We start from the raw sequence: 26,942 nt of genomic DNA, 5'->3' as shown, positions 1-26,942 counted from the left end.
TCCTTGACTGCACAGATGCATGAACTGCACAAACCAATTTTTTTATTTGTTGCTGATCTGCATGGAGAATTGAACTTGGTTATTTTTCTTTAAAGCAAAACTACAATGCCTTTATTGTGTTAATAATCAATTACAACAAGTTTGGAATGGATACCTTCCCAGGAACAAGAACACAAATAAGTCGGTGGTAAATAGCATCATTTGCATTACGGATAACGCTGCTGAATCTGGAACCTAAAGCAAATCCATCAAAAAAACACCCATAGCTTGGTGTTGAGCAGGCTAAACGAGCATTGTTGGCTTTGAGGTGTGAGCTCAAGCTGCACCCTGGCTAGAATGATGAGTAGGGATGGTTGATGGATATTAGCACCAGCTGCTCCATGTGATTGCTGATAACGAGATCAAGCCCAAAATGTTGACTGCCTGTTGCTTTTCATGAATGCTGCATGACCTGTTGAGTTCCGCCAGCGCTTCCTGTCTATAGTTCCACATGTTGCCAGACCCCAACCATAGACAGGGTTCAGCCCTAAACCTCTCACCTTAGCCCTGAAGAATCAAATTATTTGTCTATGCCAAATACCAGCCTCTCACCAATCCATTCATGTTAGGGTAAGTGCCAATAGAGAATAGGGATTTGTTGCCAGATTCCCGGACATGAAAGTGCGCAGTGAGAAGGGCAGGGTTCATGTTTCTCTTCCTGCCACAATAGCACCCAGCCCAGGGGTTTTTTTTGTATATAATTCAGAAGCTTGCACAGTTGTGAGTTTTAAAAGTGGAGAATCAAGTTTGCTTTAAAGAATCTGTGCTCTGCATGGTAGCTCAGAAAGGGGACCCAGCACAATTGCAAAATATGAACTGGCCTTTCCCTTTAAGATTGATTGAGCTGAAGGACATTTGAAGTACATTTGAGGTCTTCTTGAATTGAGGTTCAACTAAATTAGGGTTTAATTATGCCAATTTCAATTTGAAGCTAACTTGAGCCATCAAGGATTAATGGAGAAAAATGAAAATACTGGTTATTTGATTTATGCGAATGATGTTAAAAAAATTTATGACAGCTTTTGTAAAATTTCAGTTCAGAGGTGTCCGAATTTGTTTATACAATTTAGGTGTGGAATCTCATTACTGGTGAAGTGGTTAAGAACATTATATGTCATGATGGAGCGGTTCTATCATGTGACGCATCATCGGACGGCAACAAAGTTGTTTCTGTTTCTGCTGATAAAAGTGCCAAGGTTGGTCATTACCTTCTTTTTACTGATTTTAAGAAATAATGGATCTGCTTGCTATGTAAGGCTTATTTTGGAGGTGACTGGTTCAGAAGGGAAATCTAGCCCATGGTTAGAACTCTATGTTGTTTATGTTGCACATAAACAAAGGTGTCTTATTGCCATTAGCCAATCGACCTGGCTATGGTGAAATCAGCATCACTTGTTCATAGATTTTAACAAGATATTCACTATTTATTGAAATATTTTGTTTGTTCATAAATAAGGAGTGGACTCATCACAGGAAAAATTGCACTGGTGTAAAGGATTCTTTTTACTTTGTGTAAAGATGGAGAAGAACTAAATTTGAACTCTAACTGATCTGAAAGTAGAAGATCCTGGCATTTAATTTCAAGTTTGGAATGACATGTATTCCTCTGCATGAGAGATAGAGAAAATTATAATAATTTTGCATTACAATAAGGGTTAAAAAAAAAGCTTATTCACAGAAACATGATTGAATTGGAAAGAGTCCATAACAGCAACCTTATCATGAGTGTATACTTACAAATTCTGGGGCACAACCTCAGGATCAGTAACAACTTGCTTCCATATTGGTTTTATGGGTTTTGAAACACTGATGAGGTCAATGTGAGAATTGCAGATTCTCAGGCAGGATGTCAAAGGATACAGCACATAGACAGTTGGAAATTTGGACAGAGAAATAGCAGGTTTATCCTGCGAGACAGTTGGAAATTTGGACAGAGAAATAGCAGGTTTAATCTGGGCAAGTATTGGAATATTTTCACTATTTCACAATCTGAATTTCAACCTAGTGGGAATCTTGCCTGTAGATCCTTGACTGAATTTGGATGCAAAATGCAGCCAATTATTTATCAATTTTCAAGATGAAATCTCTTAAGACAAAAATATCTGGTTGCTGTGACACAGGATCACAAGATATAGAAGCAGGAATAGGCCACCATACTATCATGAGCTTATCCATTCTCCCACTCATCTCCACTCCTCTGCCTTCTCCCCGTAACCCTTGATGCCCCGACTAATCAAATACCTGTCAATCTCTGCCTTAAATACACCCAATGAATTTGATTCCACAGCTGCCTTTGGCAACAAGTTCCACAGTCTCACAACCCACAGACTGTGAATAGTTCAAAGCAACACACTTGTAAAAATGGAAATCTTTTATGAGGTACAGTCTGAAGTTTAATTTACAGGGAAGCTTGCCAAAATTATGGATGAATTTGGATGCAATTTTAATACGTTATATTTGAACAAGAAATACATTCAGAATAGCCACAGAATTATGCAGTACAAAAGACTACAGCCTTCTATTCAGTGCCTGCCCTCTGGTAAACAAGATTTTTTAAAAATTCCTTTCCATGTATGTATTCAATTCCATCCCACAGTTTTTATTCCATCTGGTTCTATCACCTATTCAGGTTATGTATTCCAGATCACAACTTGCTACTTCAAAAATATTTTCCATATGTTCTCTCTGGTAGACCATAATCTTAAATCTTCATCTTTGAAGATTTTTCTGACTTTTCTGAAACTTGAAACAGTTTCCTCTTATTATTTAATAAAAATCATTTTTTTTAACATTGCCTTCTGAGGAAAATGACATCTCTTTCATCTTTTCACATAACACGTGGCTTTGTATCTTGTACTATTGCAATAGATTTCTTCTCCACCCTCTCTGAGGAAAAGCTCGTTAAAATGCTTCTTATGGGGTATCTATAGTTGCCTAAAGGATCTTTCAAAAAAATTGAGTCTTGGACATCTCTTCATGCCGATTCTGTTGGATGATGTCGTGAACAGTTACCAAACTTTGAACATTCTTCTAATATGGACCAAAAACAGGCACACAGAATGTTTACAGCAAAGTAGAGGACAATTCAACTTGTGGCCAGCTATAATCTCTCCCCAAAAATGTGAGCAATTCTTTCATTTGAAATGTATATCAAACTCCGTTTTGAGTTCTTGTCTACCTCCACTGCTTTGTGTGGCAGGACTAAACCCAGCCCTGTCCCTTTTATCCAGGTTTTTGTTATTAATATGACATTATAATCAATATGTTTAATTCTTCATTTGGCCTCTGCTAAATTATTTTAAACAAACTAACTGCAATACCCCAACCCCTCCATGGAACTTGAATCTTCCTTTTAAAAATGACCTTCTCAATTCTATGGAAGTGCGATCTGGCCAACCTTTAAATGTTACACCTTCTGTAGAACTGATCCCACTGTAAGAATCTGAAGCCATCCATTTCCCCCCCCCCCCCCAAAACTATCGAGCCAACCATGCATTCATCTGCACTATATTCCTGTTTCTAAACTCATAAGGAGTAATCTAGAGATTGCTTTAAAGCCCACTGATCTTTTTTTTCTGAGCTCTGATTGGCAAGACCTCATTGCTTTGTTGTTGGTCAAATATAGGTCATTTTATCTCCTGTCCATAATTTTTTCCAGTTACTTGGTGATATCCTCAACTTAGCACCAGGGAAGCGATGTGACTTCCCAGAATCACAAAAGAGCACTCGCCTTCTTCATAACTGCCCTCAAGGAGGAGATAAGTGATTTGCCTTGAGCCATTGACCCTGCTGGTACTTGCACTTTTTTTTTAGATCATGGAGTACCCAAGATTAAGGCCTAGTGACAACAAAGAAACAATGATGTATATCTCACTCTGGATGGAGTAAAACCAAAAGGGGAGCATTGCTTTTACTCTGTCATTCTCAGTGTGGAAGTTGCATGTCTGTGGAGAAAATGAATATTTAGGGTCATGGATCCAGTGTCAATTGAGCAGGCTACTTTGTCGTGGGTGATTTTGAGCATTTTGGAGATGTGCTGATCCAAGCAAGAGGGAGTTATTCCACCTTGATCCTGATTAATGTCTAGTTGAAGAGGGAATGACTATAGAGGTACCATAGTCACTGCCACAAAGCACCAAGCTTCTGGCTACATTACCTTTGGTTGGGTACTGTTGAGTTTCTTGTCAGTGGTGTCCTACAGGATAAGGGACTTAGTAATAATAATCTCATTCAGCATGAAGGATAGATGGTTGACCTCTCTCTTGTGGAGATGATCATGTCTGATGCTTAGAGTGCAAATGTTATTTGCTGCTTATCAACTCATGCCTGGGTCTTGTAAAGGTCTTTCTCTATTCAACCATGAACTACTTCACTTGGAGAAGATGCGAGTAGAAATGAATGTTGTACAATTGTCAGTGAACATCTCCATATGATGGATGGAAGAATATTGATGAAAGGTGAGCTTGGTTGGGCTTCGGGCACAGCCTTGAGGAACTCCTGCAGCCATGCTTTAGGGCCAGGTTGAAGTATTGACAACCACCACAATCATTTTCCTTTGTGCAAATATGATTGTGGTCTTTTATTATTTTCTTCTCTATGCCAACAGACCTTAGAGTTTCCTCTGATCCTTGGTGCCATTCTCAGACAAATGATGCCTTTCCTGGGCAGTCACTGGTGTTCAGCTCTTCAGTTCAGGCTTGGCTAGAAATTGTAATTCGGTCTGGGGCTGAATAGTCACAGTTATAACAAGAATGGGCACCAGTAATTGAAGAGTAAGCACCACTTAATGATGCTGTTGACATTATCCATCACTTTCTTAAGGATTGCAAGCAGAATAACCAGACAAAAATTAGCAGTTTAGAATTCTCTTGCATTTATAAATAGAACTTATCTGTATAATTATCCACTTTGATAGGTGTTGCAATACTAGAAAAGTTTGACCAGAGGCTCAGTCACTTAATGCAACTGAAGATGATCTTGTATGATATACTTCTGTGAATCAAATTAGTTGAAGCCTGCGATCTGCAGCAGTGGGGGTAACAGTAAGAGGCCAAGATCATTCATTCACTTGCTCTCCAAGCTGAATGTGGCAATGAATGTTTCAGGCTTGTTTTTAGCACTTGTGTGTTGACTCCTGCTATGATGAGATATTCCTCAATCTGCCTCCTCCTATTAACTGGTTCACTACCCACCATCACTGTTGAAACCATTCTGCAAAACACATCTTGTTTTCTTGTAAAATCTACTTAACTATAGGTGTTATTATTATGATAGTCACTATCTCAGAGGATATTTCTTGGACCGAACACACTAAAGGTGTCGTGAAGAAAGCACGCCAGCACCTCTACCTTCTCCGGAGTTTGTGGAGGTTTGGTATGATAGCCTAGCAAATTTCTACAGATGTATGGCGGAAAGTGTGTTGACCAGCTGCATCACGGTCTGGTATGGGGACACCAATGCCCCTGAGCGTAAAGCCCTGCAGAAGGTAGTGGACACAGCCCAGGACATCACAGGCAAAACTTTTCCCATTATCACGAACATCCACAGAGAATGTTGCTGTTGGAGAGCAGCAGCAATCATCAAGGATTCAAACCACCCAACACGTTCTATTTTTGCTACTGCCCCTCCACCATTTTAAATTCTCTCTGTATTGCAGTTAGTTTGTTTACATTTGTTATCATATAACCATATAACCGTTTACAGCACGGAAACAGGCCATATCTGTCTACAGTTCTTTATTTGCTTACATATATACACTACGCAGTTTTTTTTGCACTACCAATAAGTGGTAATTCTTCCTCGCCCGCGGATAAAAGAATTTGAGTCGTATGTGATGCTGTATATGTATTGTGACTATCTGAAATCTTAATGTATTAATAGACACGGCCATCTCATTTTACATAGTTTCTCAACCAAATTCATATATTTATTTTCCAAAAACAGAATTTATTATAGTTTCCACCACTGTCTGTTAGCTTGTGAATAAAATCAAATAGTCAGAAAAGACTATAGAATCTTGTGTGGTTTTATAGTACTGCATAAACATGTCCAAATTCCCAGATCATCTTGAACAATTTGCATGTATTATTTATTCAAAGTCAGATAAACTGAAACTAGGGATGCTTTAGAAAACTCACAGGAGGTGGCTGAGGTCCCAAACGAGTTTTTAAAAAAATCTGTATTGACCATGGAGGTGAGGGAACCCAGGGCAGTAAATAACTATGTCTTGAAGAGAGTCTATGTTACAGAAGAGGAAGTGCTGGAAGCCAAAAAAACACATAAAGGTAGGTAAATCCTTGGAGCCTTATCAAGTGCATCACAGGATGTTATGGGAACCTGGCAAAGAAATTGCAGGATCTCTGGCAAAAATATTTTCTTCATCATCATTTAGCAAAGAAAAGGTGCTGGAAGACTGGCGGTCGGCTAATGTACTTTTATTTTAAAAAGACCGTAAGGACTTGAAGGAGTGTTTAACACAATATGGATCTTTATCTGGATATAAAGTTAATTGGGGAAAAAAGTGGAATTTTATCGATAGGTGAAGGAGATTATTCAGTTTATAATAATATTATTAATTTGAAGTGGACCGATCGAATTAAATATTTGGGTATAAATGTGGATGTTGATTATCAATCTTTATATAAATTAAATTATATACCGTAAATGAAAAATATCAAAGCTGATTTGATTAAGTGGAAAGATCTTCCTATAAATTTAATTGGAAGAATAAATACAATTAAAATGAATATCTTTCCACGTATACAATATTTGTTTCAGTGAATTCCATGTTTACTTAATAAGAATTTTTTTCCGAGATTTAAATAAAATGGTTAGGGAATTTTTATGGAAGAGTAAATTTCCGAGATTAGCCTTGAATAAATTAATTTGGAAATATGCATTCGGAGGATTACGTTTACCTCATTTTCAAAATTATTGTGAGGCAGCTCAATTTAAATTTATTAGTTCTTTAATGAATTTGGAACGGCCCCCTAGTTGGGATAAAATTGAAATGGCGAATATTTTGAATTTGAAATACATCAATTTTTGTTTTGGTGGAATTTAAATTTATTACAACAATATAATGTGCCTATACTAAAGCATTTAATGAAGTTATGGATGAGGAAAAATAGAACGATAGATTCTAAAGGTAAATTATTGACTTTAACACCGTTATATAATAATTAACATTCCTTTTTCAATGCATAATCAATGTTTATTACATTGGAAATCTAAAGGTATAAAAAATTTGGGGGATTGTTTTAAAGAAGGTATATTTTTATCTTTTAATCAGAAGATTTTGGTATTAATGAGAATTCTTTATTCATTTATTATCAACTTCGATCTTTAGTAAAAAAGAGATATGATTTTACCTAAATTTGAATCTTTCCTTGTGATTGTACCAAAGAAGGGATATATTTCATTGATGTATCAAATATTACAGGAGTGTATGGAAAAAAAGGGATGGGATAGATCTAAGATTAAATGGGAAAAGGATATTAACCTTATTTTTTCAGAGGATGATTGGTTAGATATTTGTCATGATCGTGTTACTAGATCGATAAATGTTCGTTATGCAATGGTTAATTACAATTTTATACATCAATTGTATTTAACACCTGAAAAGTTTAAAAAAAATGGTTTTAGTGAATCAGACTCTTGCTTTAGATGTGGTAATTCAGTTGGAACTTTTTTGAATGCTGTTTGGTTATGTGTACATATACAATCTTTTTGGAAAGCAATTCAATTGTTTTTGGAACATTTGTACAAGATTAAAATACTTCTAGACCCGGCAACATTTTTGTTGGGTAAGTTGAAGCCTTTGAAAGATTTGGGATTAGATAAATTTCAGATTGCTTTTATATATTTAGCTTTATCTGTAGCAAAAAAAATGTACATGGAAAAATGCCAATGTGATTGATATTAATAGATGGCATAATGAGATGAAAACTTGTTTGGTAATGGAAAAAATCACATGTTTTACATGATAATTATTCTTTTTTTCTTAATAAGTGGTCTTTATATTCAGAATATTTACATTTAAATTTACTTTGATTAGATTTTAGTAAATATATTTTAGTTATTTTTCTTTTTGGCTTCCTAACGATAGCTGGCTGAGAGGGGGAGGGGGGGGGAGTTCTTTTTTCTCTCTTTTTTTTACTGTATGTAATAACCTTGTTGAACGAATAAATAAAGTTGTGGAAAAAAAAACCATAAGGACAAGTCAGGATCTACAGACTGGTGAACATATCAGTCGTGGGTATGTTGCTGGACGGGAATCTGAGCCATAGAATCTTCCTGCATTTAGAAAGACAAGGATTGATTAGGAATAATCAGATTGGTTATGTGCATTGGAAATAGTGTCTTTCTTAGGCCAGTAGATATTGCCTTACCAAGATTTTAGCAAGGCTCCACATAGACTGCATGGGATTCAGGCTGAGCTGGCCAATTGGATACCAAATTAGTTTGATGGCAGGAAACAGGGTGTAGCTGAGGGTTGATACTCAGATTGGAGACCTGTAAGCAGTGGTGAGCAAATAGTACTGTGGCCTACTAATGTTTGTCATCTATATTAGGAACTTGGATCACAATGTAATTAGCACACTAAGTTTGTGCATGGCACCAAAATTGGTGGTTTAGTGGTCAATGAAGAAGGCTATCTATGTGGACGAGGGATGGCAGATGGAATTTAATCAGGCAAGTGCAAAGTGTACAGATTGACATGTTAAACCAGGACAGGACTGGCACAGTTTACAGAGGAGCTTTAGGGGATGTTGCAGAACAAAGAAACTTGAGGCTGCAGATACAGAGTTCCATGTAAATGGTGGTGCAGGTAGTTAGGATTGTGAAGATTTTTGTGTATTTATCGATCAGGGCATTGAGTACCTGAGCAGGAATATCATGTTAGATATTGGTAAGACCACACTTGGAGCACTGTGCACAAAGGTGCAGGAAAGATTCACGAAAATAGTAGGGGACCATGGGGAAGTTTATAAAATCACAAGGGTAGGATAAGGTAAGTAATCAGCCTTTTCCCCAGGGGAAAAGAATCCAAAACTCGAGGGCATTGTGATAGTACAGATTCTATCACCAATGTGTATATGTACAGATGGTAGTGTAGGATGACTGTGATTGGCTGAGAGTGTAGCCACACCTACTGGCAGGTCTTCAAGGGTTGCTCCTAGCCAAACCAGGTCATTCTGGACTGGTCGACCTACTTGTCTTCGAGTTAATAAAAGCCTTGGTTTGGATCAACAAGTCTTTGGTTCTTTCGACACGCATTACAGGCATAAATTTGAGGTTCAAGGGAAAAGATTGATAAGGGATCTGAGGGGCATATCCTTCATTGAGAAGGTGTGGGTATATGGAATGAGTTGCCAGATTAAGTGGTAGAAATGGAGATAATCATAACATTCAAAAGGTTTTGAGGGATGAAGGATAAACTAAGCCAAATGGGACCAGCTTGGATTAGATGGGAGAAAGGACCTGTTTCTGTGTATTAGAAATCTGACTAGTCACATGAAATTTATTATGAATGTCTTGCTAATATTAAAATTTTGCTTGGCAGTAATGAAGTGTTACTTCACCTGCCTAAGCAGAAAACTATCGAAGAAAGGTAACAATGTAATTGTAGAAGCAAAGATTGGATTGGGGGTCGAATGGAGTAGTGGGTGTGGTGGTCTTTATTATTTCTGTAATAAATGGCTTCAAAATCCATGCCGCTCTCCACGTTTTCCCATGTGCAGCAGAAAGCTTTAATTGCCTTTGTTTTGAATTGTTCAGATAATTGAGTTTCGTATTATGAAGGGCCATGGCAAAATGTACATGATGGACATATTTCTTTCAGTTAAAATTGATAATGAAGGGACATAAATAGAAGGATTAGAGGAAATGAGGAAAAATTCTTTTTCTACCAAATGAACAAAGTAAATCTTGGAATCATTGCCTAAATTATCAACAAATGAACAACTCTCATCACATTTAAAAGTTGAACATTTGAAAACCTCCAAGATTCAACCACGAGCTGGAAAATAGAAGCAAATTAGCTCAATTTTTTTTATCTGGCATACGATAGGACAAATGGCTGCTTTTTGTCCAGTGAATTTCTGTCTTTCTGTGAATTGTTATTTTCTCTACTTTGACCTCTATCATTTATGACATCCTTTAATGGAGATATAAATAGAATGTTTATTTCTGTCTGCTGTTTTACAAGTTAGAAAATTACCTTTGGAAGCACTGAAGTCAAGGTTCAGTGTGAATAGTTACAAGGCTCGGCATTTGCAGAGGTTTGTTGCAGCTAAAATTGTATATATGCTGAATAATGGGAATCTTTCAGAGCTTAAATACAGTTCAAATTGGTCTTTGAAGAATTGGTATTAATGTGTATTAATTGAAAATGAGTAAATTCTTTTGAAAGCTATCAATAGCTATTATTGATACGGCATACGTCAAGTATCGATTTTCTTCTTTCAAGTTTGTTGTGCCAAAGCTGGTTGATTTTTTTTTAACTACAGTCTGTTCTGTTTTTCTGCAGACCTGCCTTTATTCTTTGTATCAAACCCAACGTTATGAAACTCATCTATATTTTTTAATTCTTGGAAATGTAGCAGCTGATAAAAAATGTGGTAACTTAGTGTTTACATTAGATGAATTTGTACAATTCCAATTATAAAGCAGAATTCATGCTTAATAATGACGTAACTCACTTACTGCACAATGAACTTTGTTATCTATTGCAATCTATATCCAGGCTTTACAGCAAATGCAAAGCTGCCCCTTGGAATCTTGTGGAGAATTAGTCTTCCCCAGCTCTAGAATTTTGTTCCTCTCACCTTTTTTTAAGTACACTTCCTGTTGACTCAGTAACCCAATTGTAACATGCATACTGAAGGATCCATCACACTCTTTACTACCTTCCTCCCGTCGGAAGTTTCAAGTGTGAAAATGCATACCGACAGACGTTAAGACGCTTTATTCCCCACAGCCGTCAGGCTCCTGAATGAACCTTGCAATTGTAGTCCCATGCTGTTGTTGCAATGTTCTAATCTTTGCACTCTACACTGCACACTGTAATTATGCTCTTACTCCTCAATGCTGTATTGCTTTGTGCACGTTTGCATTGACTTATTACACTGCTTTCAAAACAAACCCTTTTCACTGTACGAAGTATAACATGACAAAAACCGTGAACCTCTTTAAACCAGCTTCTTGGTACCTTTTGTAACTCCAACATATTTCTGGTAGCATTCACTGTTTTGTTTGTATTTTTTAAAGGCTCTGTCACCTAATTATTAATCATTTAATCTTTATTTTAAGATTTGGAGCCTGAAGACCACCGAGCCACCTCTTGTTTTAGCTGGCCACAATGCTTGCGTTCGGAGCTGCAGATTTACTTGGGATAATGAATACTTGGCTACCGGAGATGACAATGGGGAAATCAGGGTACCAATTACTCAAATAAAAATAAGATAGTACAGTTTTTATTTCTTTTGCTAAGTTTACTTTGATGAACTAAATTATTTTGCTTAAGAAAATAATCATTTTTCAACCTCCATTAATGCTGCAAATATACACAACTAAAATATAAAGGAGGAACACTAATTCAAACAGAATCACACCAACAATTATTTGTATTTATTTTATTCTTTTCATTTAGGAAAAAATTTCCAGTGCCCAAAATATAATATTGAGTCACCATGAGGTAATATTGGGACCTAGGACACAACAGTTGACCCAAGAAAATAACTTTCATGGGGCACTTTAAAGGAGAAAGAATAGTTAGAACCTTGACAGATGAAAGGATGGCTAGCTGTAATTGAGAGATTAAAATTTAGAATGCTCAAAAGGTGACTTAACCTACTTGATTTATAGGGCTGGACAAGGTTACTAGGAAGGTACAAGGTTTTGGAGGAATGGAAAATAAGCATTAGAATTTAACAATTCAGACACTATTTAACTGAAAATTAATGTAAACCACCAAAGACAGGAGTCATAGATGAGCAGAGCTGCATTTGAAATGAGATACAAACAGCAGTGTTTTAAATACATCCAGGTTTCTAGCGGGTTGAATCGAGTGTGGGGTATATCAAGCAAAACTGAAGTTTTAACTTCACACAGGCAAAAAACAAGGGTGCAATAGCAGTTTTTATTTGTGCTAGTCTACAGATGCTGAAATCTAAAGCAAAACACCAAGTGCTGGGGGAACTCTGTAGGTCAGGCATCTATTCAAATAGCCTTCTTGATACTGACACAAAAAGAGCCCTGATGTAGGATCTCAACCCAGAACTAACCCTTTACCTCCACAGGTGTTGCCTGACCTATCAAGTTCCTCAAGCATTTTGGATCTTCTATGATATGGTGAAGAAGCTCAAAGTGTGATCTAATATTACACCCAGTTTGGAAACAGCCCTATTTAGCTTTGCACACTTCACTGGGACAGCATAGATCATTGCCTTGGGAAAACAGTTTGTAGAAACATGTTTTGGTTTTCCTCAGTTAAGTGTCTCATTATCCTTTACTGGATACCTGAAAGATAATATGGCTCTTTAGGAGTAGTGGACAGGTTGAAAGAGTGGTGGTGACTTTGAGGTGGATGTTGTTAATGACCACCAGCTGTGTTCAGATGCTGTTGCTATGGAGAAGGGTGTATAATAGAAATGGGTGATGCTTAAAGGGTATAACTGGTGTGAGAATGGGAAAGAAGTAATTGTAAGAATGACAACAAATGTGTAATTATGAAAAGTATCAAAGTAGATCAAATAATTCAAGGTTGAAGACTGGCCTAGAAGGGCAAGGAAAATATGTTTCCATTTGTCATTAACGTAATGTGTTACTTTTAATTTTTATATCCTCCTTTGATGGGCTTTTTGATGCTGTCATGGGAAGAGTCCTGGTTGCTTAATTTCTTTCCAGAAATAATTGGCATGAATTCGGGAGGAGATAGCATCAAGAACTGAATATTTTGTAACAAAGCATTGAAAAATTTAAGACAGATTTGTCTCGTAATTTACTGACATTTGTGAAAGAAATGCATTAGTTCATAAGAAAACCATCTGCAGCAGACATCCAGGATTGCTGCCCAACTGCATTAATTTAAACCAATTTTAAGTCACTTTAGAAGTCTGTGGACTAAAATGGTTGCCAGCTGTTTCAAGCATATCACGTGCAGTAAAGCACTGCAGCCACTATTATCTCTCCATTCCCACTCTCGCTGTCGCCTAATTCGCCCACACTGTACTCGAGTCCCATCTGGAATTGAAAGTTTGACATGCATTCATAGCATTTCACATCTATTCAATGAAAATGTAGGTTTACCAAGGTGTTAAAGTGGAATAAATGGTAAAGTAGATTCGGGAGTAGTTTTAGTTAGTCATGACCTGTGGAAGACCAATAATTAGTTAACAAAGGAATTTCTTTTTCCTTGAATAGATTTGGAGAGTGAGAGATGGTTCTTTATATCATATTTGTCCAAATGATGTAGACATCAAGGATTCCAAACATGGAGGCTGGGTCACAGATCTTCACTTCTCTTCCAATAACAAGATGCTGGTTTCCACTGGTGGTTACGTAAAGGTAAGGGCAAATCAAAAAGCTTCTGAAATACTTTGTTGTAGCAAGTTTGAAAATTCTTTGAAGGTTTTGTTTATCCACTTAGCTGAAATCAAGGCAGAAGGAAATTAAATATTAATTATTTTGAACCAAGAGACTGAAAATTCTCAGGTAAGTTTAACATTTGGTTTCACAAAAGTGAGAACTCTTTTTTAATTACTTTGATGCATTATTGGTCAAAAACCTCTTGAACCTTTTATAAATCTTAATAATGTGATTCTCCAACACTACAAGTCCTGCCAATAAATTCAGATGGCATATTAATAGTACCTCTAAAGAATAGTGGTAACTTGTGAAGTTACATAGCGAATTAATCCTCAAGCAAATTTATCAATGAACACTATGCCTTCAGTTGATTTTATTCCTTGATCATTTTTGCTTAATTTTAACTTGGTTATAATGGGAAAACGTCCAATTCATATGAAGCAAATCGACAGAATCTGTTGACTAATGAATCAGACTCATTCAAAGTACTCAAAAAAAAAATGCAAAGAGAAAAGGGAACAAAAGTTCATTTAATCTTCAAATGCCTGGTTCCTTCCAGAGGTTGACTCCAGTACATATTCTCAAAAATTATGAAGTTCCAATAAACAAGATGGGATGCATCCAAATTGCAGAAAAATTAAAACCTAAAATTCATATTCTGCTAATTCCCTATTTAAATCATTAATATATATTGTGAATAGTTGCAATCCATGTAATGTACCCTGTGGTACCCACTGTGACTGCTTGCCACTAGGCAAGAAATCCATTCATATGCTTTGTTTCCTGTCTGCCAACCAGTTCTATAACCTTGTCAGCACATTACTCTTGATCATACACTAGCATCTTATTTGGGACCTTGGCAAAAGCCTTCAGAAAGGCCAGTTAACCAGATCCATTGAATTTCAATGTTTTCTGAGTACTCTACATATTTAAGAATGGACTCCACCCATGACCAATGAACCACTGCTGGTCTATAATTCCATGTTTTTTTATTACATTTTTGGGCTACTTTAACAATCTTTCAATCTGAAGGAACTGATAGAGAGTCCAAATAATGTTGGGAAATTAGCATCAGTGCACAGACCATTTCTAAAGCCATTACCTTGAATACTCTGGGATGCAGCATTTTAGATCGTGGGAATTTGGTGGCTTTCAATCCCATCAACTTTATTATTAATACAGATTCTCATTCAGTTTCTCTGTAGACTCGGTTCTGTAACATTTCTGGGTCGTTCTCTCTTATGAAGACAAAACTAAAGTATTTATTGTGGTTCATCCACACACTCCTGTAATGTTTGCAAATACACTATTAATCCCATAAGTAACATTCCCTGATGGAAACCTATTGCTGTATGTTTGCAAAGCAAACACTTTGGAATTAATACAAATAATTAAGTGCATTAATACTTAAAAAACTTATCAGTTCACGTGATTTTGGTATTTATTGCGAGAAGTCCTATAACTGGTCAAAACCTGTAAAGGTAAAGCTGAATCATAGGAGAGCAACTTCATGATTTCCACTTAAATGGGGCATCCACAGAAATTTCAAAGTTATTGTCTATTTCAGTGTATTATAGAAATGGTTCTGCAGTATCTGAACCATGGTTTTTAGTGTCACAAATCACCATTAAACAACAAATTCACTATTTTGGGAAGGACATAATTTACTTCTGCATCTTCTTGAGGTATGTTGAGGAGAATGAGTAGATCAGGTTTATTTTCCTTGGAACAGAGAAGGCTGCAGGGGGGATCTGATAGATATGTACAACCATGATGGGCAAAGGGAGATAAGGTAGATGGTAGGACAAATAATTCCTCTAGCCAAGGTGTGTCTAACCAAAAGGCTCAGGTTTAGGGTAAGACGTTAGAGGAGATATGAACAATATCTATTTTTTTTTACTCAGAGGATGATTGGAATCTGGATATACTGCTTTAGTAAGTGATAGAGGCAGGCACCCTGACAACATTGCAAAAGTATCTGGATGAGCACTAGAATTGCCATAGCATAAGAAACTATAAACTGAGTGCTGGTAAATCGTGTAGATGGGTTCTTGATGGTCGTCATGGACATGGTGGCTGAAGGTCCTGTTTCTATGTTGCATCCTATGCCATAGGTGCTCTATGGTTAGTAAATAATTACTTATGATGGTGTTGGGGGGGAAGGTTGAGAACCGCTGTCTTACTCCATAATCACTGTTTCTTTAATTTGGCCTACTGTGCATCAGCTGTCCTCTGGTTCACCTTTGGCCACCTTTTGATCGTAGAAGTTCTGTAGTCTCGAATGGCCACCTTCAGCTAAAGACACAATGCTGGAGAAACTCACAAGGTCCTTTATATAGCAAGCCAGAAAACGCTGGGTATGTATTTTTATCTTTGATAGCTTGATGAAGGGCTCAAGCCTGAAACACTGGTTTTGGATTTTTTAAAATCTTTGCTCTATAAAGTCCACTGTTTGACCAGCTGAATTTCTCATTCAACCATGGTGTCTACAGATTAAACATTATATTTTTACCACATCTCATTTATATTAATTTCTCTCCTTTTCTCCAGGCAGCATCCCACCAAAGGCATGAATGAAAAAAATATCTTTTTCTGAAAGTGATTTTAATCAATTGTTTGTCTATTCATATTTTCCTGTGGAAAGCGTTAAATTTTATTTTCAGTTGAGAGAAATTTTAAATAGGCAATTGTAAAACATGGCCCTTTGGGATTATTAATTCTTTGTTAATAGACTATTCTTGTCCATTAATCACCTAATTAGCTTTTGAATAAATGCTTCACATTGAGGCAGTCATCCTTTGTAAAGGTCTCAAGCAACCCTGTAGAGTCCATGCTATTTGTGCACAGTTGCTTAGGTCCTGTTATGATTTTAATGAAGACTTTTTTGGAGTCATGCCTGAGAATGATCTTAACAGTGCTAGCAGTGTGGCCTGGGCAAATACTGTATAATTACAGTTTCTATAGCAACACTCCAGGAAAAACCTGAAGAGCAAAGGTTTGCATGCAAATTTTATGAAGAGAACTGCAAATTGCCTGTAATTTTTTATCAATATTCTATTTGCAGTTTATCAGCAACATTGAATCACATTTTGATGGAATTATTTTGGAAAAATGGGCAATGCCTTCGGTGACGAATGTGGGTCTTTGTCACCACATTTCACCGACTGGTGTCCCTTGCTGAAGCCCAACCCTTTTTCGTAACTGCATTTGCAGGACAGTAATTGGGAGGAATTTGAAGAGATGCTGCATCCAATTCTGTTTCCCTTTGGACGATCTGGCAACAGGAATTATCTATGGATTAAAATCTGTAGCACTGAAAGGACGTCAACGAACTATGATGTCCTTGTCAGCTACAAAAGCATCAGTCTGCAGTTTTATAGGTTTCAGCTCTTTGAGGCTTTTGTCATGCGTAAGAGATTTCTTTTTGCCTCTACCCCTTCATACAGACCCATAACTAACTCCTCCCCACCTAAACCTAGCCAATCACTAATGTTAAAATCTTCCATGTCTACTTGTATCTCTACTCTGTACCCTCTTGTGTTATGATCTGTATTCAGCACTTTAGCTGTCAACAAAATGGTATTTCTTAACACAAATTCCCCAGTCTTGCACTCTGTGCCTTGACAGTGAGAAGGAAAGTTTTAAACACTTGGAAGACAGACCGGTCTGTTAGACAGAAAAGTAAACAATTAAATTTAAAACAGAGACATTTGGGAAGGTGCAATAAGGCAAGTGAATCCACAAATATTCTGAAAGATGTGGAGAAACCGAGGGGCCTTAGACTGAATGTCCATAGATCCTTGAAGATAGCAGGAGGACACATTGATAAGATGATTAAAAACATCTGGAATGCTCTTCTTTATCACCTGACAGAATATAAAAGCAGGGAGGTAACAATATAATTATAGGAGCGGGAAGATGTGATGACATAGTAAAAGGTGCAAAGAAGATATTGCAAGGGATGGCAAATGTTGTCCATGAGGTAAGTTTATATAGTCAGTGGTTAATTTCTTTGGATTGGAAAAAGGTGAAGGGAAATTTTACTAAAGTTATAAACTTATGAGAGGTTAGCTAGACTAAATGGGAAGAAAATTTAGAGGCTGCTACTGTTGTTGCCACCCAGGTGCAGTGATCCTGCTATAATCCTGATCTCTCGAGTTGTCCATGTGGAGTTAGCACATTCTCCCGATGATAGTGTTGGATTTATTTTGGTTCCTCCAATTTCTGCACACGTGGCTGCAGGTTGGAAGGTGAAATAGGCAATGTAAATTTCCACTCATCTGTAGAATGAAATAAGACTGGTGTAACTGGGAACTTGGTGGTTGGTGCAGGTTCAGTGGACTGAAGGGCCTGTTTCCATACTTAAAGACTCTTTCCATCACAGAGTTCAAAACTAGAGGCACAGATTTAAAGTTGGAAGGGTCAGAACCCCACATTATATTTAAACAATATGTGAATAAACATTTGAAGTGCTGAGGCCTGCAGATAACCTTTTTCTTTTCACTCACATACCACTTTAAGTAATCCCTATGCCATCAGTGCTCTGTGATTAGTAAGGAGGTATGTGAGTGGGAAGGAAAAAGTGAGAATCACAGCTCTAGACCCAATTGTTACTGAAATATTTTGCTTGAGAAATATTGTTTTTAAACCTTTTTCCATTCACATACCACCTTAAGCAATCCCTTACTAATCACAGACCACATAGAAAACTTTATTAATAATAACATAGAAAACTGTATTAATAATAAAGTTGTGTTGAGAAAATTGATGGGATTGAAAGCCACCAAATTCCCACGATCTAAAATGCTGCATCCCAGAGTATTCAAGGTTACTTTTACTTTGGCTTGGCTTCGCGGACGAAGATTTATGGAGGGGGTAAAAAGTCCACGTCAGCTGCAGGCTCGTTTGTGGCTGACCAGTCCGATGCGGGACAGGCAGACACGATTGCAGCGGTTGCAAGGGAAAATTGGTTGGTTGGGGTTGGGTTTTTCCTCCTTTGCCTTTTGTCAGTGAGGTGGGCTCTGCGGTCTTCTTCAAAGGAGGCTGCTGCCCGCCAAACTGTGAGGCGCCAAGATGCACGGTTTGAGGCGATATCAGCCCACTGGCGGTGGTCAATGTGGCAGGCACCAAGAGATTTCTTTAGGCAGTCCTTGTACCTTTTCTTTGGTGCACCTCTGTCACGGTGGCCAGTGGAGAGCTCGCCATATAACACGATCTTGGGAAGGCGATGGTCCTCCATTCTGGAGACGTGACCCATCCAGCGCAGCTGGATCTTCAGCAGCGTGGACTCGATGCTGTCGACCTCTGCCATCTCGAGTACTTCGACGTTAGGGATGTAAGCGCTCCAATGGATGTTGAGGATGGAGCGGAGACAACGCTGGTGGAAGCGTTCTAGGAGCCGTAGGTGGTGCCGGTAGAGGACCCATGATTCGGAGCCGAACAGGAGTGTGGGTATGACAACGGCTCTGTATACGCTTATCTTTGTGAGGTTTTTCCAGTTGGTTGTTTTTCCAGACTCTTTTGTGTAGTCTTCCAAAGGCGCTATTTGCCTTGGCGAGTCTGTTGTCTATCTCATTGTCGATCCTTGCATCTGATGAAATGGTGCAGCCGAGATAGGTAAACTGGTTGACCGTTTTGAGTTTTGTGTGCCCGATGGAGATGTGGGGGGGCTGGTAGTCATGGTGGGGAGCTGGCTGATGGAGGACCTCAGTTTTCTTCAGGCTGACTTCCAGGCCAAACATTTTGGCAGTTTCCGCAAAGCAGGACGTCAAGCGCTGAAGAGCTGGCGTCAAGCGCTGAAGAGCTGGCTCTGAATGGGCAACTAAAGCGGCATCATCTGCAAAGAGTAGTTCACGGACAAGTTTCTCTTGTGTCTTGGTGTGAGCTTGCAGGCGCCTCAGATTGAAGAGACTGCCATCCGTGCGGTACCGGATGTAAACAGCGTCTTCATTGTTGGGGTCTTTCATGGCTTGGTTCAGCATCATGCTGAAGAAGATTGAAAAGAGGGTTGGTGCGAGAACACAGCCTTGCTTCACGCCATTGTTAATGGAGAAGGGTTCAGAGAGCTCATTGCTGTATCTGACCCGACCTTGTTGGTTTTCGTGCAGTTGGATAATCATGTTGAGGAACTTTGGGGGACATCCGATGCGCTCTAGTATTTGCCAAAGCCCTTTCCTGCTCACGGTGTCGAAGGCTTTGGTGAGGTCAACAAAGGTGATGTAGAGTCCTTTGTTTTGTTCTCTGCACTTTTCTTGGAGCTGTCTGAGGGCAAAGACCATGTCAGTGGTTCCTCTGTTTGCGCGAAAGCCGCACTGTGATTCTGGGAGAATATTCTCGGCGACACTAGGTATTATTCTATTTAGTAGAATCCTAGCGAAGATTTTGCCTGCAATGGAGAGCAACGTGATTCCCCTGTAGTTTGAGCAGTCTGATTTCTCGCCTTTGTTTTTGTACAGGGTGATGATGGTGGCATCACGAAGATCCTGAGGCAGTTTACCTTGGTCCCAACAAAGCTTGAAAAACTCATGCAGTTTGGCATGCAGAGTTTTGCCGCCAGCCTTCCAGACTTCTGGGGGGATTCCATCCATACCTGCTGCTTTGCCACTTTTCAGTTGTTCGATTGCCTTATATGTCTCATCCAGGGTGGGAACCTCATCCAGCTCTAGCCTTAGGGGCTGTTGAGGGAGCTGGAGCAGGGCGGAATCTTGGACTGAGCGGTTGGTACTGAAAAGAGATTGGAAGTGTTCTGACCATCGGTTGAGGATGGAGATCTTGTCGCTGAGGAGGACTTTGCCGTCTGAGCTGCGCAGCGGGCTTTGGACTTGGGGTGAGGGGCCGTACACAGCCTTTAGAGCCTCGTAGAAACCCCTGAAGTCGCCAATGTCCGCGCTGAGCTGTGTTCGTTTGGCGAGGCTAGTCCACCACTCATTTTGGATCTCCCGGAGTTTGCGCTGAAGATGGCTGCATGCGCGACGGAAGGCTTGTTTTTTCTCTGGACAGGACGGCTTTGTAAGGTGAGCCTGGTGGGCAGCTCGCTTCTTTGCCAGCAGCTCCTGGATTTCCTGGCTGTTTTCGTCAAACCAGTCCTTGTTTTTCCTGGAGGAGAAGCCCAGTACCTCTTCAGTGGATTGCAGTATGGTAGTCTTCAACTGATCCCAGAGGGTTTCAGGGGACGGGTCCGGGAGGCGGGTTGCAACGTCGAGCTTTGCTTTGAGGTTTGCCTGGAAGTTTCCTCTCGCTTCGTCTGACTGCAGTTTTCCAACATTGAACCTCTTTCTGGGGGCTTTATTGTTCCTGGGCTTTGGCTTGAAGTGAAGGTTGAGCTTGCAGCGAACCAGCCGGTGGTCAGTGTGGCATTCCGCGCTAGGCATGACCCTGGTGTGGAGCACATCTCGTTTGTCACTTTCTCGCACCAGGATGTAGTCCAGGAGGTGCCAGAGTTTGGATCGGGGATGCATCCAGGTGGTCTTAAGGCTGTCCCTCTGCTGAAAAAGGGTGTTTGTAATGACAAGCCGCTGTTCTGCGCAGAGCTCCAACAGGAGGCGCCCATTGTCGTTGCACTTGCCGACGCCATGCTTGCCCAGGATTCCTGGCCAGGTAATGGCTTTAGAAATGGTCTGTGCACTGATGCTAATTTCCCAACATTATTTGGACTCTCTATCAGTTCCTTCAGATTGAAAGATTGTTAAAGTAGCCCAAAAATGTAATAAAAAAACATGGAATTATAGACCAGCAGTGGTTCATTGGTCATGGGAAAATTGCTAGAGTCCATTCTTAAATATGTAGAGTACTCAGAAAACATTGAAATTCAATGGATCTGGTTAACTGGCCTTTCTGAAGGCTTTTGCCAAGGTCCCAAACAAGATGCTAGTGTATGATCAAGAGTATTCACATAGTGAATACTTAAAGTAGTCTGTGAGTGGAAAGAAAAAGGTTGAGAACCAACGGACTAGGTGATTCATGATGTGATTTGGCTGAGTACTTTTCTTCCACCATGAAGTCCACATGTCATTGAAAATTAATTTTCTGCATTTGCACTTTGACTGTGCAATTAATCAGCAGGGAAGTTTGTGACAAACACGTGAAAAGTTTCACAAGACATTGCAATCGTGGAAAAGTGGTATCAGGGCTCCTGGAATCCATCAATGCTGGCCAACTGTTGTTGCACGCTGACACCAGAGGCATCAGATACTGAGTACAAATGAAAAATCAGTGGCAAAACATTTTTGGGTCAGTATAATTTTGCAATTAAACATACTAAATTCAATAAAAGTTAGTTTAATGTTTTTCCAACTTCCTACCTGAACCAGCAATTCTGAAATTATCTTTGTTTTCAGCTTGAAGTTGTCTGTTATAATCCCCCATTTTGTTTGGGAAGCAAACCTTTTGGGGAAAAAAAGAATGTTGTCCAGTGTTATTAGATGTAGGCTGTACCAACTTTTAAACAACAAAAAAATTAATCTATTAGATTTGCTGCCTCCAGCATGTTACTTATTCTCTCTGTTCACCTACACACTCAGTATTGATGTAACATTCCATATTTCTTGATGTCTTGATCCAAAATGGTGAGGCTGTTGGACGATGTAGCGCTATCACTGGAAAGGCCCAACAAGCCAATAAAATGCCGTAAAATATTTGACAGTTTCTAATCTGAGCCTTCAGCAACTGCCATATAAATCAGGGATTTAGAATGTTCTCAACATTCAGAATAGTTCAAATCTATTTTTAAAAATTGGTTCAAAAATTTACTTATTTGATTCACAAACTAGCTGTTCCTGCTCTGGGTCCAGCAGAGGATTCCCTGGTACAACTCCTGAAGGGCTGTATCACAAATTGAGGACAGCTGGCAGCACATTCTCAACCATTATATTTTGCTTTCCATACAGGAGAGCCATTCAACTTATTCTCTATCATACTTGTAAAATAATGTGGGGGGAAAAAAATGTGATATTGTGGTCAATTAATTTTAAAAAAGATTTGCATGAGAATCTCAAACTTGCTGGCAATTACACTGAGAAATGCAAACTCATCCATATGAAACTACCCCTTGCATTTCCAAGCAACTTTCATTCAATACATGACCTTTGATTTAAAAGCTGAACCAATGATGTACGGTTGTGAACAAATAGGTGTAATGAAACCAGTTGATTTGTGTGCATGAAAACTTCGTTTAAAAATAATGTAAATACTGCATTAATTATTCAAGCTGACATGAACCCAAAGTGTTGGATCATTGCAGAACCATGCAGTCATCTTCACCAGATTTTATCATCTTGGAGATTTTTTAAAGCCTGTTATCTACCACAATACTTACGTCAACTGTGAAAAACTTTTTAATTAATGCAGTTGGTTATATATTAACCTTTTGGACACTCCTTTCATAATACATAATTTTAGACATCTAAAATCTGGAAAATGGAGAGAGAGACGGGCAGCGCGGGGTGGGGGAGGAAGCGTGGAGACAGCAGCACGACTGGAAGGGGGTGGGGGTGGATACGGCAGCACAATTCAGGTGGGCTTAAATCTGGCTTTCCGAAATCCAAAATTCGGAACACTCTCTCCCCCAAGGGTTTCGGATTAAGTACTCCAGACTGGGTCAGTATAATTTTGCAATTAAACATACTAAATTCAATAAAAGTTAATTTAATGTTTTTCCAACTTCCTACCTGAACCAGCAATTCTGAAATTATCTTTGTTTTCAGCTTGAAGTTGTCTGTTATAATCCCCCATTTTGTTTGGGAAGCAAACCTTTTGGGAAAAAAAGAATGTTGTCCAGTGTTATTAGATGTAGGCTGTACCAACTTTTAAACAACAAAAAAATTAATCTATTAGATTTGCTGCCTCCAGCATGTTACTTATTCTCTCTGTTCACCTACACACTCAGTATTGATGTAACATTCCATATTTCTTGATGTCTTGATCCAAAATGGTGAGGCTGTAGCGCTATCACTGGAAAGGCCCAACAAGCCAATAAAATATTTGACAGTTTCTAATCTGATGCCATATAAATCAGGGATTTAGAATGTTCTCAACATTCAGAATAGTTCAAATCTATTTTAAAAAAAATACTAAAGCAATTAAATATATTTCAACAAAATTGGTTCAAAAATGTACTTACTTGATTCACAAACTAGCTGTTCCTGGTATGAACCAGTTGGTGGTTGGGCATGAGTCATGGAAAACAGGGACACAGAGAGTCCAAAGGGTTAAAACATTTGCCTTACATTATTTTAGATAACATTAATTCAAATAATCTTGCAAATGTGAGAAACAATTAGATTGCAAGGCTACAAGGGATTAAGGAAGAAATGGGATTGATGGAAGCCAGAAGTATATCAGATAGGCTGAATACAACACCCTACCCCCCCACCAAACTCTTTTGTCCTAGGAAATAAATAATATCTGCTTCGCAGACTTTTACAAACCATCAGAATACATCCTGTTGCTATTTAATGCAGTAAGCATTCGGAGTGTTTATGAGCTTGATTGAAGTCAGAGGCTAGAGAGTAGCTCAGTCATTGGACAAAATAGGCACACCATAGAAACAGGCCTCTTGGTCCACTGTCCACATCTGCTATCAACCACCCATTTGCACTAAGCCCACTTTTTTGTTATTCCACCCCTGCACACTAGTGGCCATTTACAATGGTCAATTAATGTCTTTGGGATGCGGAGAGAAGGGAACCACATGGATGAAATGACACAGCTGCGGAGAGAACATGCAAACCCCAAGGAGATAAAAACTGAAGTCAGTATTGAAGCCAGGTCTTTGGCATTGCAAAGCAGCAACTCCACCAGCTTGGCCTGGTCAGTAAGGTAGAGAACTCATCACTAAATATCAAATTTCAGATTTAGTTAGATGTCGTAGCATTAAAGCAGTTAAGAGGCTATCCCAGGAACAGATATGTAAATTAATTGAACCAACATTTCTTACAGTGTGATCTTTTTTCATGTGATGAATCAAGTCAGTCTGGGATTGAATTGTATTCTTTCAAATGGAGTGAAAGTTGATGACTAAATTGCCATTCTGTAAGATACACCTAAGGAATGGAACCAGTACAGTGATTTAAGTGACATTATTGCCTTTCAAACCTTTGTTTGCAGGCTATCGGGAAGATAAATGGAATGTTACCTTCATTGCTAGATGGATTGAATTTAGGAGCAGGGAACTGTACAGGGTATTGATGAGGTTGCATTTGCAAGCCTCAATGTTGTGCCAACTAATATCCAGAGTACTAAACCTACCCTGTCCCGTAACCCTCTATTTTTCCTTCATCTATGTGCCTGTCTAAGAGCCTCTTAAATGCCTCCACCACCATCCCAGACACCCACAACTCTGTAAAAAAAAACTGTCCATATGTCCTCTGTCGTTTGCTATTCCTGCCCTGGGAAATGGGCTGGCTGTCCACCCTATCTATGCCTCTCATAATCTGTAGACCTCTATCGTCTCCTCTCATCCTTCTACGCTCCAAAGAGAAAAGTCCCAGCTCTGCTAACCTTGCCTCATAAGACTTGTTTTCCAGTCCAGGCAACATGCTGGTAAATCTCCTCTGAACCCTCTACATAGGTTCCACATCCTTCCTATAATGAGGAGACCAGAAATGAACACAATATTCCAAGTGTGGTCTCACCTGATATTTGTTGAGTTGCAACATGACCTCTCTACTCCTGAACTCAATTCCCCCATTAAAGAAGCCCAGCATCCAATAGGCCTTCTTAACTATCCTATCAACCTGTGCAGTGACCTAGAGAGATGTATGGATTTTCACCCCAAGGTCTCTCTATTCATCCACACTCTGAAGTAACTAACCATTAACCCTGCACTCGACCCTCTGGTTCGTCCTTCCAAAATGCCTCACACTTACTTACCTGGATTGAAATCCATTTATCACTTTTCTTTGTCCTCTTATAACCTTCAAAAACCTTCAGCTCCATCCAAACACTCCGCCAACCTTTATATCATCCACAAACTTACTGACCCATCCTTCCACCTCTTCATCCAGATCATTTATAAAAATCACAAAGAGCAGGGGTCCCAGAACAGATCCCTGCAGCACTCCAGGCAGAATATTTCCTTTCCACTACTACTCTCTGCTTCCTTCTAGCAAGCCAATTTTTATCCACACAGCCAAGGTTCCACTGATCCTATGCCTCATGACTTTCTTGTGGGGGGCTTTGTCAAATGCCTTGGTAAAATCCACGTAGACCACATCTACCTCTCTATCCTCATCGATTTCTTTTGTCACCGCCTCAAAAAACTTTGGTTTGGACATAAGAGTTCTGTGTACTACCTTAAATTGTAATAAGCAATGTCTTACACAAAATGTGCAGTCATCAAGCCAAAAGTAGAGTACTAATCTTCATCTAAAAATTTTAAGTTCAAATCTTATTCCCAATCGCTCTTGATCCCACATTGAATTTATATCCAATAAATTATTATAAATACATTATGTTAATCCACCATGAAAATAAAACTGTAAATTAAAAAAACAGATCAAGAATATCAGTGTTGGATATTAGTGTTGGAAATTCACGGAAAATCCAAAAGCTTAGCCTGAACAAAATGTTTAATTTGTAAATATTTTAAAAAAGTGACTATTGGAAAGATTAAATTTAGCTGATAATTGTTCGAAAGAGGCAAAATTATCTCAAATAAAGAGATCATTAAAACTTTGAATATCTATTCTATGCTATTCCTTGAAACCTGCGTCCAACAAAGACAGTTGAAAAAAATGGTTATCTATAATAGGACGAGCCAATGAAAAACCATTAAATGTTTTTGAGGTATTATAAGCAAGGAAGTTTTTTCCATTGGTAGATGAGGCGGGAACTAAGGGGAATAGATTCAAGGTCGTGGATTTAGGGTGGAGATGAGGAGGATAGAGAGTGGAGAATCTATAGAATTCTCTGCCCATGGAAGCATTGGAGGCTACTTCAATAAACAAATTTAAGACAAGATTGGATAGATCTTTGCACGATATGGGAATTAAGGGATATGGGGAAAGAGCAGGTAGCTGCAGATGAGCATATAATCAGATCAGCCACGATCTTACTGAATGGCCGACTCCTGCTTCTTTTTCTTATGTTCTTAAACTAGATGAATTGCAAAATATATGGATGGTGAAAATAGCTTCACATGTATATGTAGTGGCCAGAACTTGCTGAAAATGTCCATCAATGGTGTTGGAAAGTTTGGGATTTCTGAGCCAACTCAAGCATCTGCTTGCCCAACACTCCTGCATTGTCTTCCTCATTGAGTGCACCGGACAACACAAAGTGCTGTCGTGCCTCAGCAGTTAGGCTGGGAAATCCTA

At 38.8% G+C, this 26,942-nt stretch overlaps 2 protein-coding genes across 25 annotated transcripts in view; one reads left to right on the top strand and one right to left on the bottom strand.

Annotated features, from left to right (window-relative positions):
* The window catches only part of apaf1 (apoptotic peptidase activating factor 1), a 189,055-nt gene that overhangs the window by 143,841 nt on the left and 18,272 nt on the right, over window positions 1-26,942 (top strand). For 3 of the 7 annotated variants that reach the window (XM_069908393.1, XM_069908392.1, XM_069908391.1), the window contains 3 exons: window positions 1,110-1,235; window positions 11,353-11,478; window positions 13,465-13,608. In XM_069908393.1, coding sequence (XP_069764494.1) covers window positions 1,110-1,235; window positions 11,353-11,478; window positions 13,465-13,608 — 396 coding nt within the window. Of the gene's footprint in view, window positions 1-1,109; window positions 1,236-2,907; window positions 3,161-11,352; window positions 11,479-13,464; window positions 13,609-13,690; window positions 13,756-15,854; window positions 15,987-21,687; window positions 21,859-26,942 lie in introns of those variants that run through there. The other 4 variants (XR_011347950.1, XR_011347951.1, XM_069908395.1 and 1 more) reach the window with 4 other exon arrangements.
* anks1b (ankyrin repeat and sterile alpha motif domain containing 1B) overlaps window positions 11,661-26,942 on the bottom strand; it is an 823,124-nt gene continuing 807,842 nt past the window's right edge. For 16 of the 18 annotated variants that reach the window (XM_069908369.1, XM_069908363.1, XM_069908374.1 and 13 more), the window contains 4 exons: window positions 23,747-23,768; window positions 23,295-23,376; window positions 21,930-22,011; window positions 11,661-13,690 (listed from right to left, as the gene is read on the bottom strand). The gene's annotated coding sequence lies outside the window, so the exon portion shown is untranslated. Of the gene's footprint in view, window positions 13,691-14,731; window positions 14,868-21,929; window positions 22,012-23,294; window positions 23,377-23,746; window positions 23,769-26,942 lie in introns of all 18 variants that reach the window. The other 2 variants (XM_069908365.1, XM_069908364.1) reach the window with 2 other exon arrangements.

The sequence above is a fragment of the Narcine bancroftii genome, chromosome 13 (assembly GCF_036971445.1).
Source record: "Narcine bancroftii isolate sNarBan1 chromosome 13, sNarBan1.hap1, whole genome shotgun sequence".
In the NCBI taxonomy this organism is placed as follows: Eukaryota; Metazoa; Chordata; class Chondrichthyes; order Torpediniformes; family Narcinidae; genus Narcine; species Narcine bancroftii.
The sequence above is the reverse complement of the archived record's forward strand: the minus strand, read 5'-3'. Positions and strand labels throughout refer to the sequence as shown.